This window comes from Gallus gallus, chromosome 13 (genome assembly GCF_016699485.2).
Source record: "Gallus gallus isolate bGalGal1 chromosome 13, bGalGal1.mat.broiler.GRCg7b, whole genome shotgun sequence".
NCBI classification, from domain to species: Eukaryota; Metazoa; Chordata; class Aves; order Galliformes; family Phasianidae; genus Gallus; species Gallus gallus.
The window spans coordinates 10,091,765-10,107,918 of record NC_052544.1 but is presented as its reverse complement, the minus strand read 5'-3'; the positions used below and the strand labels follow the sequence as shown (position 1 = coordinate 10,107,918).

At 50.9% G+C, this 16,154-nt stretch overlaps 2 protein-coding genes across 7 annotated transcripts in view; one reads left to right on the top strand and one right to left on the bottom strand.

The window, feature by feature from the left end:
• LOC101749151 (serine protease inhibitor Kazal-type 5-like) overlaps positions 1-16,154 on the bottom strand; it is an 89,567-nt gene that overhangs the window by 46,738 nt on the left and 26,675 nt on the right. The gene's annotated exons all lie outside the window — the stretch shown is intronic.
• On the top strand, positions 4,107-8,359 carry LOC101749216 (pancreatic secretory trypsin inhibitor-like). The gene is made up of 4 exons (XM_015293895.4): positions 4,107-4,230; positions 5,676-5,716; positions 6,321-6,433; positions 8,196-8,359. Exons 1-4 carry the CDS (start codon positions 4,176-4,178, stop codon positions 8,269-8,271), a joined length of 285 nt encoding a protein of 94 aa, XP_015149381.2. The 5' UTR covers positions 4,107-4,175; the 3' UTR covers positions 8,272-8,359.

Sequence of the window (16,154 nt, the reverse complement as noted above, 5' to 3'; positions counted from 1 at the left end):
CCTGTCCCCATCACATCCATCCTCCTCAGGAAGCATTTGATTGGCATCCAGGCACGGCCTCTTCTGAGCAACCCAAGCTATGATTTATGCGATGCCTTTGTTTTCAGACAGTGTTGTCAGCAATACCCATCCGCAGGCGAAACCGCCGATGCCTGCAGATTTCCAAAGGTCGTTATCACGGCTGCGCTGCCCTTGCTGAAGGGTAACAGAAGCTTTGGTGAAAGTAGAAATGATCATTTGCTAATTCTCTCCTGTGGCTACGTTCAGCCTCCTCCCCTGAAACCAGAGGCCCCAGGGACAGCATTTCAATTCAGCAAAGAGGAGAAAACAAATTGATGTACCGTTCTGGGCTCCAAAGAGTCTCCTACGGCTTGAGAAAATAAGCAGTATTTTCACACCAGCCAGTCACAGGATCCTGCTTCCCAAACTGTCAGAGTGCTCAATATCAGAGCAACAAAACAGTTTTCTGTTTTTTGGGGTTTTGTTTTGTTTTGTTTTGTTTTTTTGCTGTTGAGCTTTAACGGCAAAGAATCCAAGGCAGAATCACTATGGATTTAAAAATAGCCAAATGATGCTGTTGGTTATTATGTTTGGTTTTGTTTGTGGTTCAGGACACAAGAGCTGATCACCGCACAGCAGCTAGCCCTCACCTTGCTGATGCAAAGTGATTGACTCTTTCCTTCGTGCCCAATGGTAACCAGCTGCACCCTCACTTTTCCTCCAGGCATCTTCCACACTTCCCCATAGGCACCACATCCTTCTCCCCTCCATGGGCGTGCCACGAGGGTTGCTCACCTGCCCTGTCTTCACCAGCTGCTTCCGAACCCAAATTGGATACCATAGGCAAGATCTTAGATACACCAACAAGCTCCAGGCCTGGCAAACCGGTCAGATAACAGAGCTTTAGGGAACTGGACCCATGAGAGCTTTGGCCATCTTGGGAAGTTTCTCTTGTAACACCTCTTGGGCTCCCATCTGCACCAGCCTTTCTCCAGTCTCCACTCATCCCACATCAAGCTCTGCCATTATAACTTATAACTTTAACCACTCTGTTCCCAGGCACCAGCACTGCAAGGGCAGCTCTGCATTTGCTTCAGCCCATTCCCTCTCTCAGCTTCAGAGGAAGTGTGGAAAATGTGAACCACCACGAATGAGTCCGTTGGTAAATGCCTTTCTTTTTCTAGGGGATAAAAACCATTTGCAGTTTCTAAGCTGTGATTCATAATCATCTGGACCTGGTTTGTGATCTTTGAATGCTTTCAACTCATGACTGTTGCAATTCCCCCAGGGCACCAGTGGTTTTTCTTAGTAGATCAAACCTTCCTCAACAAGAAATTTCCAGCCCTGGTGCAACAAGTGCTCCTCCAGCTTGTCATGGATGGGCCACCCCAGGGAGGAAGGTGGGCTCCCAGATTTTTTGTTTGTCTTCAAAGTAATCTTTCTTTCATTTGCAGCATTAAACCTCACCAAGAAATAAAAAATACAACTTGAAAGTTCTCTGAATTGGCCAAAAGGTGGTGCAGATATCCCACCTGCAAAAGGGGGATGACCTCTTCCTGCTGATCTACCCAAAGGTAGATCTGGAGGCTCTGCCTGTCCATCACTCCTTCCCCAGCTGTCCCTACAAGTGCCTTCTGGAAGCCTGGACAATACAGCAAAAGGGTTTGCAGGGGTCCTCTGTCCCACACTGCGTATGGTAGCCAGCACCCAACATGGTGACTGCCCCACTCCAGCCCCTGCTTGGAGCTTGCCTGTCCTCCCCATTTCCCCACGCTGGGGGCTGTGCTCAGCAAGTCACACTGTGCGCCTGACTCATTTTTCTCTACTCCTCCAGCTGATGTGTTTGGAGGAACACACTGCTCTGACAAGGTGACACATCCCGAGAAAGCCCACACTGCTGAAGACATCTCCCTGCTCCCTCTACCAGGAGCACCCAGCACCATGGCAGCTAACAGCTCTTTTTCATCCCTCCCTGCTCAAATCAGCCCCGAGCATTTCTGTTTGATTTTCCAGAGAGAGGTAGAATATAAGGCAGTCAGATGAGCCCCGAAGTCCCACATTTTGATGGCATCTCACAAACATACGGGTGTCAGTAGAGGCGTTTGGGAAAGAAGGGCAATTGCTAACAGGGAAATTGCATTAAAAACCTCGTGCTTGAGTGCAGCAGTGTTAGCAGCCTGTGTTGTCCTCCATTTGGCAGAGGCAGCTGCGCTTAAAACAGTTGGTTTGGCTCCATTTGTTGTGGAATATCCAAGTTCAGCTCATTGTCTTGCATGATGTGGAGTTTCTTCTACATGTTTCAGTAGTAAAACACTTAATCTCAAACAGCTCTGGGAAGGGTCATTAACATGAAGTTAAGTCACTGCAAATCCAACATGAGCTTAAGCAATCAGAGGATGAGAAGTGTCCAGGAGGCAGCTGGTCCCTGCTTTGATGCATCTGGCTTGCAGAGGAAGGAAAGATGAGAACCACAGCATCACACATACCTGCAGTGTTCCAGGAACCAACAGTTCCCATCTGCAGATCAGCTTTTGTAAACACCGAGGATTTACCCACCAGACTCCAGTTTGGAGATGTGCCTGAATGTTTCCAAGGAATCCGAGGAAAGACGTTTCTGTTTCTGGACAATCAAAACTATCACATTTCCTGGCTGCAGCGAGATTCTCTGAACTGGAAAATGTGCAAACATGTTTTACCGCGAGTGGGCACATCCCAAACAAGGATAATCAGAGAAACTCTTCTCAGCGCTGCTCTATTTACATGTGTTAAAGATTGAAGAGGAAAATTTTATCCCCGTTTGGCCTGCCATAACCATAAACACCCTTTCTAAGTCTTTTCCCAGCTTTGGGAAGTGCCACCAAAGCACCTATTGGCACCGCCTGCTTTACAGGAGGATAAATAGGGACAGTGTTGGACTGGAATGAATGTCTTTCAGCTCCAACAAATGGCCATACCTCACTCCTCAGAGAGTAATACTTTGTCCCAGGCTCCCAAAGGGCTACTGCCTGCTCTCAGAGATCCACCAAGCACCCAGCCTGGCTGCTCGCAGCAGCTGAGGGGGTCACACCCAACACCAGCTTTAAGTAATCCATTAATGAAATGCAAAATTCCATCCAGAGTATTTCTTACAGCAGATCGTCCAAGGGAGAGCAGAGGGAAACCTAAGTGAGAGCAGGAAAAGTCCCCATCCCCACATAAGCAAACTCACAGGGGACGTTTTTGGCAAGTGAAGCATCCTCCAGGGCTGCATTTGGACTGGGGTCTCCCTTGGACAGCAGGGCAGCTGCCTGAGCTGAGATTTCTGTCTCACAAACAGCTCCTTGAATTGCTCTTGGCATTGACTTTTTCTGCTCAGCTAATTAAAAATCTGTCTTTGAGTCATAAGCCCCCATTAGTAATAATTTGCTTTGCACTTCTCCAGTGATTTATGGCTGAGATATCAAAGTGCTTTAGAAACATTAATTAATCCTTCTAATACCCAAGGGACTGATCCACTCTCTGCAGCGCACCGCTGCAGGAGTAAATGCAGGAGATCCCCAGGGCTCACTGCAGCCCGCAGGCAGGGAGAGGGGCAGGGAGCAGCACCCGACCCGGCCAGCTCAGTTCAGCCTGCAACCAGAGAGAGGGGCAGGCAGAATCACACGTGCAGCCGCAGGAAGCCTGAGGCACATACAGGCTCTCTGCCCTCCAGCAGCAGCTCCTGCTGTTGCCTCCATTTGTCCAGGCAGGACCTGTTACTGTGATGGCCCTGAGCCCTGCGAGCGGCAGTGGCAGGGCTGGTCAACAAAGCAGCACACTCATGGCAAGGGGAGTCCCGTTCATGCAGGTGTTCCCTTGCTTTCCTGACCATTTCTCCAGCCTGGCTCTTGTACAGTGTCATTTCTTCCCTGCAGCCCCATGCACAGTATGTGGCTCCAGCCCTTGTTATTGATGAGGATTGGGACCGCCATTGGCACTGGGAGGCTCTGATCCTTGTGCCATTTGCCACCTGGCGTTGTCGCTGTACTTTCACAGTTGTCATCATGACACTGCGGGGTGGAGCCGGCCATGGAGGGTGGTGCCAGCGATGGGAAAGTATAAAGGTCTCTGCACAGGTGGCCTGAGATGGCATCTCAGTGATCCAGAGCAGCGTCCTTTTCCCTCTTTGCTGTCTCCAGTTGAGCATCACCTTGGCCATGAAAACAAGTGCCGTTTTCCTGCTCCTCTTCCTAGCAGTCAGCTTCACCCAAGGTGAGTGCAGCATTTTGCTTAGGAGCCATTTCCTCTCCCTGCTCCAGCTCTAAGCCTGCTGCATGGGAAGGTGAGCCTGGGAATGAGCCATCTGTGCTGGGGCCTTGCTGCTGGGCAGTGGGCAGCAGTGCTCCCCAGAGAGTGCTGCAGTGCCAACGGGCACTAAAGCAGTGGCCTGCAAGCAAGCCTAGAGAAGTTTTAAAGGTGCCCGACTCCCACAGTGAGCAAAGCTGCTGGGCTGACACTCTTCCTGTGGGGCTGGAATTTGGTGGGAGGTGGTGATTTCTAGGACGGTGCAATCCTTTCAGAATAAATAGGTGCTATTCTAGTTGTGAAGAAGCAAAACCAGGAAGACGGGAAACAAATCTATAGAAGGGAAAATGCAGCTCTTGTTTCCAAAGTCAATGTTTAAGCCAACTGTGTTTTCAAAATCCCATATGGTGCAGAGGGATGAGAACATGAGTTGTTGCTGCTCTCCAGGTCCCGCTCACCAGGGATTTCTGCATTAGTGAGTTCATTCCCAATGCTTCTGAAGCCAGACCATCATCCTATTTTCTGTGCTGCAGTTGCCATTGCAGAGCAGTTTGAGCACAAAGCATGGCCTCCTTTTATATGAACTAAGCACATATGGAGCCACAGCTCCTGGGACTGGACTGGTGCTCGTTCAGAGTAAAACCCATCGAGCACAGAAGCGTGACTACCAGATCCTCAGCAACAAACTACTTTACCCTACAGACCCACTGCTATTGGGCCACACTGACTGGTGATGTAGATGCAGCCTAAATGCTTTGTGTAGATGAGTTCTGGATCTATAGGCAACCCAAAGCCGTCTTCCCAGTACTGCTTTCTGCCAGACAGATTCCATCTGCTTTTCAAAACAACCCACCACGTGTTCCACCCGCAGCATCCCAGCCATCAGCTCAGGGCCACCTTCTCCATGGAAAAGGCCAACCAAGTCACAGCTTGCTCCCACCAGCTTTGGTGTGGGACCTCAGGGTCTACCATTTCTCCTCCTGGTAGAGACCAAGTTGCCTTTTGCTCTGTTTCCTTGTGGTTCAAAACCACGGACACCAGAAAATTCACCCTGGATTTACTCTGGGAGCAGTCCAGCACCAACAGGAGTTTCTCATTTACCCATGAACGTGTTAGAAAAGATCACAAAAGCCACCTTTGCTCCGTGGCAGCTGGAACAAACAGAATGGAAAGTCACAGGGTACATATCTGGCCTTGGGAGGAATTACACCATTGTGCTCTTTCTGCCGAGGGAAAGAAGTAAAATGAGAGAGACGCAAGGGAGGGAATTATCTGCTGGGCCTTTGAAAGGGCAAAGCTCTCAGAGTGAAGACACACAGCCCTCAGGCTGAAGCATTTTGCTGGGAGCCCTAAAGCCAACCTGAGTGAAGCAAGGTGCTGAGGTGTCTTTTCTCTCTCCACGCTTTCTCTAGGGAATGCTGAGCCTGACGGCGCTGCTGACCAAGGAACAGAGGTGAAGGCTACTGTTTCTGTGTAGCATGAGGGTATGGACAATGTGGGGGAGTGAGCACTAATCCGTGCACTGGGGTTGCACTCTTGCTACGTACAGTGAAGTAACACGAGCTGCTGGGCTGGGAGCACACGCTGGTGCCTGCAAACCTCCTTCCACCTGCTGCACCACAGCCAAATCCCAGGGATGGTACTGGCTTTCCACTGCATTTTCCCACACTCAGCAGAGGGAAACTGTTAACAAAGAGCTGAATGTTGCTGTTACCTGCCAAGAGAAGGTCAAAGCTCCCATTATTCTTCAGCTTGAAAGTGTGAGGGCAGGTATTCCTGCGGCCATAGAAAATAAAAACTGGGGATAAGATGATCAGACACTGCCCATGGAGCATTACTTGCTCGGTGTTGGCGCTGCTGTGGGTGTGCAGGAGTGCCAGGTGGAGTTCAACTGCCAAGGGATGATGACACAGTTCCTGTCAGCTCTTAGCGGAGTGCTAAGCAAGCTGGGATGAGTTACCAAGACATACAAAACATGCACATTGCTGGGAACGCAGAGCATGTGGTAAAGTGAAAGCATGTTGGATATTCTCAGCATTTCTCTTTCCTGTCTCCAGGCAGCGTGCGGCAATTATGACATAAGGAAAGGTTGTACAAAGAACTTTGACCCCGTCTGTGGCACAGACAGCGTCCTGTATGGCAACGAGTGCTTGCTGTGCGTTCAGAACATGTGAGTATCCGGGCCTCCTCCAAGCCTAAATACCACACAGATGATGACACCGGGATTTCCTAGACAGCAGGCTGTCTGCATGCAGCTGGGTGGAGCGTGGGCAGCGAGCCCAGCACATCTGGCACACATCTGGCCTCCTGCCGAGGCTGCTCGGAGCATGTGGGCTCCGGCTGTGAAATAGGTCTGCAGGCTGTGCCTCGCAGCGCCCATCTGCCCACACGCCGCGATCAAATGGCCAACATCTCCCCACACCTGCAGCTGCCGAGCTGTGCCGTGGCTCAGGCTGTGCTGGAGGCTGTCCAGAAGCTCAGACAAATGGCAGAACCTGCAAAGCCTGCCTGGATTTCACATGCAGGCAGAGGAGCGTTCGTTCGGGTGGAGGAAATACTCCGCTTTTCACACCAGCAGTTTTCAGCAGAGCTCTGCTTTCTGTCTTCTCTGCATCTGAAAGGTTACAATTTGCTGTGGATATTTTTAAGAATAAGCCTTTATTTAATCTGTGCTGGTGCCAGATTGCAGAAGGCCGGGACCAAAAGCCAGTGAAGTGTCTGGCAAGACTTGATTCATTTCATCTAGCTTGGGCCCTAGGTAATTCTGAGTATATTTATATATTGCAAGTGCTCCATGGCAGACAAGTGAGGGAATTACTTCCAACTCAATGCTATTAAGTACTTGAAAATCTCTGTTGGGAAGAGTGAGTCTGTTCCATAAGCAGGTGCTGCAGTCTGCGGGGCTAAGGGAGCTTCACAGTGGCTTTCCCCACTGGACGCCGGGTTTGGGGTGACCACACTCATCTGCCATCAGCAGAGACATCTCCAACAGGAGCTCAGACTCCTGTCCCTGGATAAATGGAGCTGTGGAGCCAAATTCTGGCTTTTTTAGGAGCACTGTCAGCTGCAATAACAAGGAACAGAGTCCAGATCACCAAAGAGCCTGGATGAGAACCGTCGGTCTGGCTGGCCCCTGTCCTTCATTAACCCAGGCTCCAGCCCCATATTCTGTTCCTTTACGCTTAAAGAAAATGCAGTAGGGCAGAGAGGTGCTGAGCGGGATCTCCAAATGAAGGCACTGCAGTTAATGACACGGCGCGGCCGTAATGACCGTGCTGGAAGCCAGCAGCCCAGCACCAGCTGCCGGCTGCATTGTGCAGCAGATGGGGGTGGGAGGTTCGTCAGACACAACATCGTTAGGGCCTTGGCCAGGAACCAGGAGAGCGAAGAAGGCTTCGAAGCCATGTGAGCAAGGAGCGATGCAACATCAAGGGCTCCACGTCCCCTCGGTGCAGAGCACGGCTTTGGGGGGGATGGGGACCTCCATGGTCACGGGGGGGAAAGCAAGGGGTGCCAAAGAGATTTTTCCTTGTTTTCGATACAGAAGCAGTCCCATGAGAAGCCGGGAGCAGGCCCAACCTAAGCAAGGCACAGCGGCAGGCGTTTGTCTGCAAAAACTCACACAAACAAAGTCGTAACCTTCAGCACCTCCAGCCAGACAGGCATTCGAGGTGACTGACATTGGTCCTGCAGCAAGCAGGTGGACTGTTCTGCCCAGAAGCACTGGGAAGTGCCAGCTCTGCTTATTGGTTAATTAATATTAACCTATGTCCATGGTAAGCCCGAACTCTCTGTCAAGAGTATGTAGGCTTACTTAAAAGTAATGCTCAAAGGAAGAATTAAGCAGTATTTTTACTTGCTTCCTTATCCTGAGCCAGGCTCTGTATCAGGGACTTGAAGGCATCCTCTGGCACTTTTAACCTCTCTTCCAGGGAAAGACACACTGACGTGCGCATAAAGAACAGGGGGATGTGCCAAGAGCCCTCTCCACGCTCCAGCTCTGCCTGAAATTAAAGGCACGGCTGTGACAGAGAAGATGGCATGAAGGTATTCCTCACCTCTCCAAACTCCAAATAAACTGGAAGCATGACAAGTGTTCACGCTGGGATTTCTCATACACGCAACGCACCCCTTCCCCACCATTTCAAATACCTTCCTGAAAAAACGTGGGAAGGTTTGGTAACATCCACAAAGAGCACTGATGGAGCCCCAGGGGAAAGCCCAGGTCATTTCCCAAGAAGAACACGAGACTTTTGGTTTATCAAGGGCTCTCTCTATAGCATCAAGAATCCCGTTTCCCTAAACTTCCCATGGAGGATATTTTAAGCACCCTCATAACTTTCAGTGACGTTTGCTAAAATCAAAGCATCAAAGCCCTCACTCCAGGGCTCTGCCAGAACCAGAGGTCCAACGGGTCCCCTCAGTAGTGGCAGATCTGCCTCCTCCGTGCAGCGCAGTGGAGCACCGGCCCTGAGTGTCACAAACACTGGGTGCCCGAGAAAGACAAACAGTCCGCAGTTTTTTTTTCTCCAGAGGGTTAAAAAGAAAGAAAAAAGGCTTTTCCTACGGTGGCCTCACCGAACCCCTCCGCTCCACCCGGGGCTGACAGCCCCCGAGCAGAAACTGCTGCGAGGACGGGGCCGGGATGCGGAGGGAGGAGGTTTGGGCGCTGGAGGCCGCTGTTGCTCCGCGGAGCCGGGCCGGGGCCGCAGCTGGAGGCCGGGGCAGCCCCGGGAGCGGGCACGGCGGACCGGCACAGCCCGGCGGGGATCCGGTCCGGTGCGCGTCCTCCGGCCCGGCGGGCACAGAGTACCGGCACAGCCGTGCAGGGCTCGTTACGGGCTGGAGCATCTTGGCGTTCGTCGCGAATCGTAGCCCTCGAACAGATGTCTGGTTGTCTTTTGAGCAAATCAAACGCTTTGTTCTTAGCAAATCCTGAAATTCAGTTTGGTTAGGAACATCTGCTTAAGTTCTCTTTACGTCCTTATGAGTTCTCTTCCTTGAAGAGGTGGCTGATGCATTAAAATAACGCGTGATCAGGCTGAGAAGAAAGCTCCAGCACTCACTTGAAACGACAGATGCAGCTGGGGGGTGGGGGGACAGCACAGTGCCTCTTCCCAGGTCTGCCAATAAGTCTGCGGTCAGGGGAGAGATGAAAAACGGCTCACTTTGCACCTATGTAAAATTAATGCACTGAAGGAGGAAGCCCCAAATGCACTCAGGAGTGCGTACTGCATCTACGCCTTTGCTCAAAGGAGATACTGGAAGCACACCTCCCTCAGCTGGGATATTTCTAATTCTGCTGCATCATGAGGGATGGAGAACAGCATTTACCTGAGAGCTCTCTGCAACTGGGGGGGTAGGAGGGCAGCCTGGGCCCCATGTTGCTCACTCGCTGCTCCTGGACTTTGGCACGGCCAAATCCAGCTTAGTGGTCTAGATTGGTTCCTTCCACCCAGACAGCACTACTGAGATTGTGCTGAGGCCAACTAATGCTGAGCAAAATATCTTCCCTGCTTATGCCTCTTCTGGGAAGCATCGCCCAGTATTAGCCAAGAGCATTTACTGATGGAGTGAGGTGCTGTCCAAGCTTGCAAAATAGGGGTAACGTTGGCTGGATGGCTGAGCAGCGTTACATCTCCCCAGGCACTGTTCTGACAAGGATTTCCACTCAATGTCACACCCATTTCACAGCAAGATCCATTTCATGCTTGAAATGGATCTTCATGTGGGCCAAGGGCCACCCTGCACCATGGGCAGACCTGGTGGCAAGCTCCCAGAAGGGACCACCTCCAGCCCACGTTCCAATTTGGGTTTAAACAAACCTTCATCATGGCTTGATGTTGGGGTGGGAGTCCTCCAATGCAGTGTCACATTCTGGTCAGTACCTTCAAAGTAGGCCTGCGAGCTGCCTCAGGGAGGTGACATTGACAATGGCCAGGCAGACAGGGACAGATGGCCCTGGGCAGCATATGCTGATTGGTTTCTCACAACTGAGACTTTTCTGTCAGCAGAAATTTTGGTGAAATCCAGCTAAGGAAACCCTCCCCGCATCAACTTTGATAATGCTCTCCTCCACAGGGAAATATTTATTCCTACCACTGATGGCATTTGACTTTATAATGTCAAGATAACAAACTGCAAAGTCAAGATTAGAACAGCAATGAGGAATTTTAATGACACAACGCTTCAGCTGAGCAGAAACTTGGGAATTTTGGTAGTTTCCAAATATTTCTGTTGGAAAGAAGCAGCATAGGCACAGCCTTGACCCACTGCACCCTTCCGCAGTACGAAGGCTTCTATTTTAACCAAGTTTCCAACATCAGGTTTACTTTTCTATTCTGAAAATAAGCAGAGCCTTTCTCGTCCCTGCTGCAGCTGCCAAGGGCACTGTCTGCAGGATGTTCTCCACTCCAAGAGATGTTTTCTTTCAGGGAGTTGCACTGAACCCAATTTGGAGAGCTGGCAAGAGGAGGATCCTCTTTGCAGAGGCTGAGCAGGAAATGGGCTGGTGTGTGCAGGCCTTTTCCAAAAACATAAGCACGTGACAAGTTGTGTGAAGGAATACCACCAACACAAAAGCCCAAGTCAGGTCCTTCCCTGCACACCCCGGTATGATGATGCCCACATCTCTTGGTGGGTGCTGGAAGCTCTCCTCTCCTGGCAGATGGTGCTAATGCAGCCCAAAGCCACAAAGACATCGGGCCAGTGCAGGTGTCCAGCTTGCAGGTTGCAAATGTCACTCTTGGGGACCAAGAAGTGATGCATGAATCAGAGATCCCTAGCAGCCTTCTTTCCTGAAGTCAGCATCCATGCTGGGGAAGGGGAACGACAGCCTGCCTTGGGAAAGGGCCGTGCTCCCTATGTTGCCTTCCAATGTCCTAACAGGCACAGATGGTGCTGAAGCCCAGGGCTATGATCCCAAGAGCAAGGTACTGGCTGGAATGCAGGGGACAAGCAGCAGCAAGATGACACAAACACCTGATGTAAAGCATGCTAGAACAGCTCCAGTCCCAGCCAGACACTAAACAGCCACAGCTTCACTGCAGTTTCTATTGAGCTGAAAGCATTTCTGAATGCCCCGGTGCTCAGGAAGCTTGGGAATACTGCAGCCATAGAGCAGAACAGCTGCACCAGCAGCTCCCCTCTGGCTGCAGACCTCAACCCTACCACCCTATTCCACAGCCACCGCCCAGCAGTTTCGATGCTCAGCAGCAGCCACCAACATGCCTGAGAGCTTTGCAGCAGCAGAGCTGCTCACACAGCTATGGGATGCCGTCCGACAGCACAAAAGAGTTGAGCACAGCAGGTAAATTACAACAGAGTTCAAGGGCGAGGTCTTTCCCTGAAAAGATTGCTGGAAAGATTAAAGATAATGTGGCTCAGTCATAGCAAGTGTCCCATTGTTTCTGCTGTTCCGTCTTAATCTGGATTGACAAATAGCCCCCAGCGCTGGGAAAGCAAAGCAGCTATCCATTTACTACTTCCCCAGAAGTTATTAGGAAAAGTCATTCACATCTGCATACGCAGAAACAAACAAGCATTTTCTGGCCCCACTTCTGGCACAAGCTTTCCGCCCCAGCTCAACTCCTTTTAAAGATAATTCCTGCCTCAGAGGCAGCTAATTATCCAAAATGGTAAGTCTACACTCTCTGGCTCTCTTGTAGGCAAAGCACAGGCTTTGACCTAAATAGGACATCAGGACCAGGGAACATATATTTAGAGCTGCATAGCTGAGCTGTCACTCTCAGAAATAAAGCTCATGAGAGCAAGGTCTCCTGCCGTAACCGGCCCTGACAGCGGAAGTTTCCCATGAAAACAAATACCCACCAGTGGGGGCTTTGGATGGGTCACACAGCTCCCTGGTGTGGCGTAGCACATGGCTTTCAGGTTCTCGGGTCTCATCTATGTCTGCCATTCACCATTCACCTGTTCCTGGAAAACCCAGTCCATAGGACAAGAGGCAATGGCCTTCAGTTGCATGAGGGGAGGTTCAGCCAGGTTGGATATTAGGAGAAAATTTCTTCTCGGTAAGAGTGGTGAAGGTATTGGAACAGGCTGCCCAGGGAAAGAGTGGAGTCACTGCTCCTGGAGGTGTTCAAGAGAAGGGTACACGGGGCACTGAGTGACATCATCTGTGGTGGTCACCATCAGGGGTTGATGTTTGAATGAGTTGATCCTGGTGGTCTTAACAACTCCATGCAAACACTGCCTGAATGACACACCCAAATGCAAGCACAGGAACAACCTCCAGAACCAGATCTTCAGGGGCTGCACCTGCTGGAAACAGCAGGATAGTCATCCTGAGACCTTTGAAGGCTTCCTCATCTGAAACCCCAACACACACATACATAACGGCACGTAACACACACATCATGGCCAGCAGAGTGGAAGCCAGAGAACAGCACCAGTTCAGCACGATGCTCAGGTGGCCCCGCCAGCCTGCCATGGTGAGTCAGCCTCCATAGAGGGAGTGTGAAGGCTGTTCTCCGTTGTTGCCGAAAGCATTTAAGTTTGAAGAGTCCTCCCAGAAGCTCCTTGACTCCGTGACCCTGAGAAATGAGCCAGCAACCAGCCTGGGACTCAGAGAGCCGCCACTTTCAATTCAGCCAAGAGGCAGAAAGGAACCTCGGAGGACCACTAAAAACACCCCTGCCGACTCGCACTGCGGCACCGTGCCTAATTGGGCACTGCCCGCATCAGGAGATATGCCTGTGAAAACCCGGCACTGTGCAGCTTTGCTGGGCAGGCTGCAGGTGGGAGCTCACAGCAACACCTGCCCCAGGACAGCCGGGATGGGAAACGTAAGGAGAGCGGCAGGAGGTGCGTAAAATGTAATTTTCTCCTCCTCTGATCGAGCGTGCTGAAGAATAGCTTGCCCGTGTTAAGACAGCGTGAATCCGCTTCGTCAATATATAGAAATCATGAGGCTGTTGTGCCAGTCGGGGCAAGAGGTTTTATTTCTAGGCTGTCAAGGGAGACATAATTCTGGAGAAAAAAAAATCAATGAAATTTAAATGAGGACATCGGAATGGCTGTTCCAGCCCCAAAGGCCCACCTAGGCAAGTACTGCGCTTCCAGCACAACGTGTCCTCCACCAGGAGAACGTGGCTGCATGGCTCCCTGGGGCACCACGGACACGAGAGACACACAGCGATGTGAACGGCACGAGTCACTGCCATCCTCCCTCTTGCTCCCTCTAACCTCCAATCAGGCAGCCTGGGAGGTGCCGGTGGTGGACATGAGGGCCTGGCAACCTCAACTGGAGGGCTTGAGCAACACCTTGTCCAGCAGGACTGGGGGACCGTGGTCCCATTGGCATTGCTGGCTCTGACCTCATCTGACCATAGCCCTGCCATTGAGTCCTTCCAAAATACCATCAACAGCCACCCCATCACCCTAATATCACGGTAATAGCCATAAATTAACGCACTGTTAGAAAATAAATCTTGAAGGAGCCTAAGGAAGTCACAGCACAGCTAACTGTAGCAAATACATTTTTCGTTTCCTTGCAAAGGCTTCCAGTAATGGAATTTCTACTGCACCTAAGAACCATTTCCCAGCATCTGTGTCTTTCTGGTTTGGCTTATATTAATGACATCTCCTGGCCATGAGAGACAGAGGAAGAAACGTTTCTTCCTCTTTGCAGTAGCTTTTTACACATTTGATGAGCTTTATACTCCTCCTGTTTTGCCTGTCTTCAGTAAACAATTTTCCTTCTTTCCATCCCTCCTCCTAGGCTGGATTTTCTCCCCTTCCTACGGCTCTCACCCTAATCCAAACCTGAAATCTGTTGCTGATTCTTGGGGCTGGCTCCATCGAGCCACTTCCACTGCCATTCTCGTAGGAGGTCTCTGACCTGGAAGCACCACACGTTACCCAGAGCAGTTCTTTGGCATTTCTGCTTCACTGATGCACCACACCAACCATTTCACCTTTACAGCTCCCAAACCCCATCAAACTTTGTTCTTGCTCACAACTGCTCCTTTCACATCCCAAAAGCCCACAGGGCTCCCAAAGCCTCACAGCGAGCCCTGGTGACTCCTGGCCTTGCCAGCTCTATCAGCACACATCTCCACTAACAGACAACATCTCTCCAAGTCTCTGCTCGCCCTCCTGTGCTCTATTTGCTGTCCCTACCTCGCTGCAGGCCGGAGCAGTCACCAGCTGCAACATGAGCCTTCATTTCTAGTATTTGTAAATATTTTCTAAACTTTTATTTTCCCCCTTCTAAAGAATCTTAAAACTAGGTCACAACGAACAACTGGGATATTTATGAATCAGATTTGCCTTTGGCTTTTTTTTTTTGATCAAGAATGCTATTAATGGGCTCAGCTGTCAACACCAGGACTAACTTAATAAACATCTGACATTTCAGTCGTCATTCTCCAGAATGCACACTTCTCCTTCCAGTGCTGGCCTGTTTACGTAAAGATTCTCCAACCTTTGTGCTTCCATGCCGGTCCCAGACCACAGGAGGGGAACTCAGCTCTTTGTCCATAGCATCAGCCTCCTGCAGCTCCAGTCCTGGGGTGGCAGTGGGGCAGAGCTGGGGTCAGCGCTGCAATGCAGCAGCTTTGCTCAGACCACAGCTGCCTCCCCTTGTGCAATCTAATGCTATTGCAACGCTGTGTATTTTGCTGTTGCATTTGGACAAACCAACTCTGCAGAAAAAATCCGACTCAAGGAGTCAGCTGTTGGGTTACAGCAGTACCTGCTGCTGAGAGATGGGGGACAGCAGGAGGGGACAGCCACAGCCCTGCACTTGCGGGTCACAACTCCTTCAAACAGTGAGCTGGTCCTTGGCCATCTCTGTGCATGGACATGCTCAGGTTGTCTAAACTTTACTCTCACGCTGCCTCAATGCGCTCTGTGTTTGAGGTTCTTTTTTCTTTTTTTTTTTTTTTTGGTGCCATGTGGCAGCCTAATTACAGTCATTACATTGCCTCAAACTATTTCTAAGAAGTTGCTACATATAATTACGGGCATGTAAGTGAGAATAATGCCATGGCGAGCCCTGCAGCGCACATATATGCCAGACAGAGCTGTCCGCGCTCCCCAACAGAGCCAAAAGGCAACAACTGCTGCTCACTCCCAGCCCAAAACGACCTTCCAGCAGTATGTTGAGTCCATCCCACAGCCACAGAATGCCTTGGTTTGGGAGGGACCTTAAGGATTACCAAGTTCCAACTCCCTGCCGTGGACTGGCTGCCCAGGGCCCATCCAACCTGGCCAGGGATGGGGCACCCACAGCTTCTCCAAGCAGCCACAGTGCACATCACGGCCTGTGCACTGTTTGCTACATTAGCAGAACTACTCCTCCTGCAGTGCCGTTTTAGCAGGTAGCCATCCCCCCCAAAACCACCACATGCTGATTTCCAGCAGACCCACGGTACGCACATTATCCCAGCAGAGCCACGGTATGCACTGAAGAGACACCAAGGAGCTAAATTCCTCGAAGCGTTTATTATGATTGGCCACTCTCATGCAGCTCAGCAGGCTCCCACCATTCCTAATGAGAACCACATTCAGTCACACACTGGCAGAGCTCACAGCCGGCTGCTCCCCGGGGAGCGCCGGCATCGGCAGCACATGGCAGAGCAGAACACGTTTTCCTGGGTCAGCCTGTCCCAGTTGGATCACAGTAACATACTGGGCTGCTCCAGATACAAAACCAGCAGGGGAGGGTCTGTGTGCAACACAGTTGTGCACGCAAGGTAGATGAAGGCCCTTGGGGAGCACTGTGCGCTCAGCCCAACATAACCCATGCGAACTCCATCCTCTTAGCTCCAGTTCCAAGATTTGGTTTTGTTTTTTTGTTTTTTTTCCATTAGAGTGACCCAGGGGCCAAGCTCAGATCCTGTTTTCACAGCCATGAGCACTGTCCCACT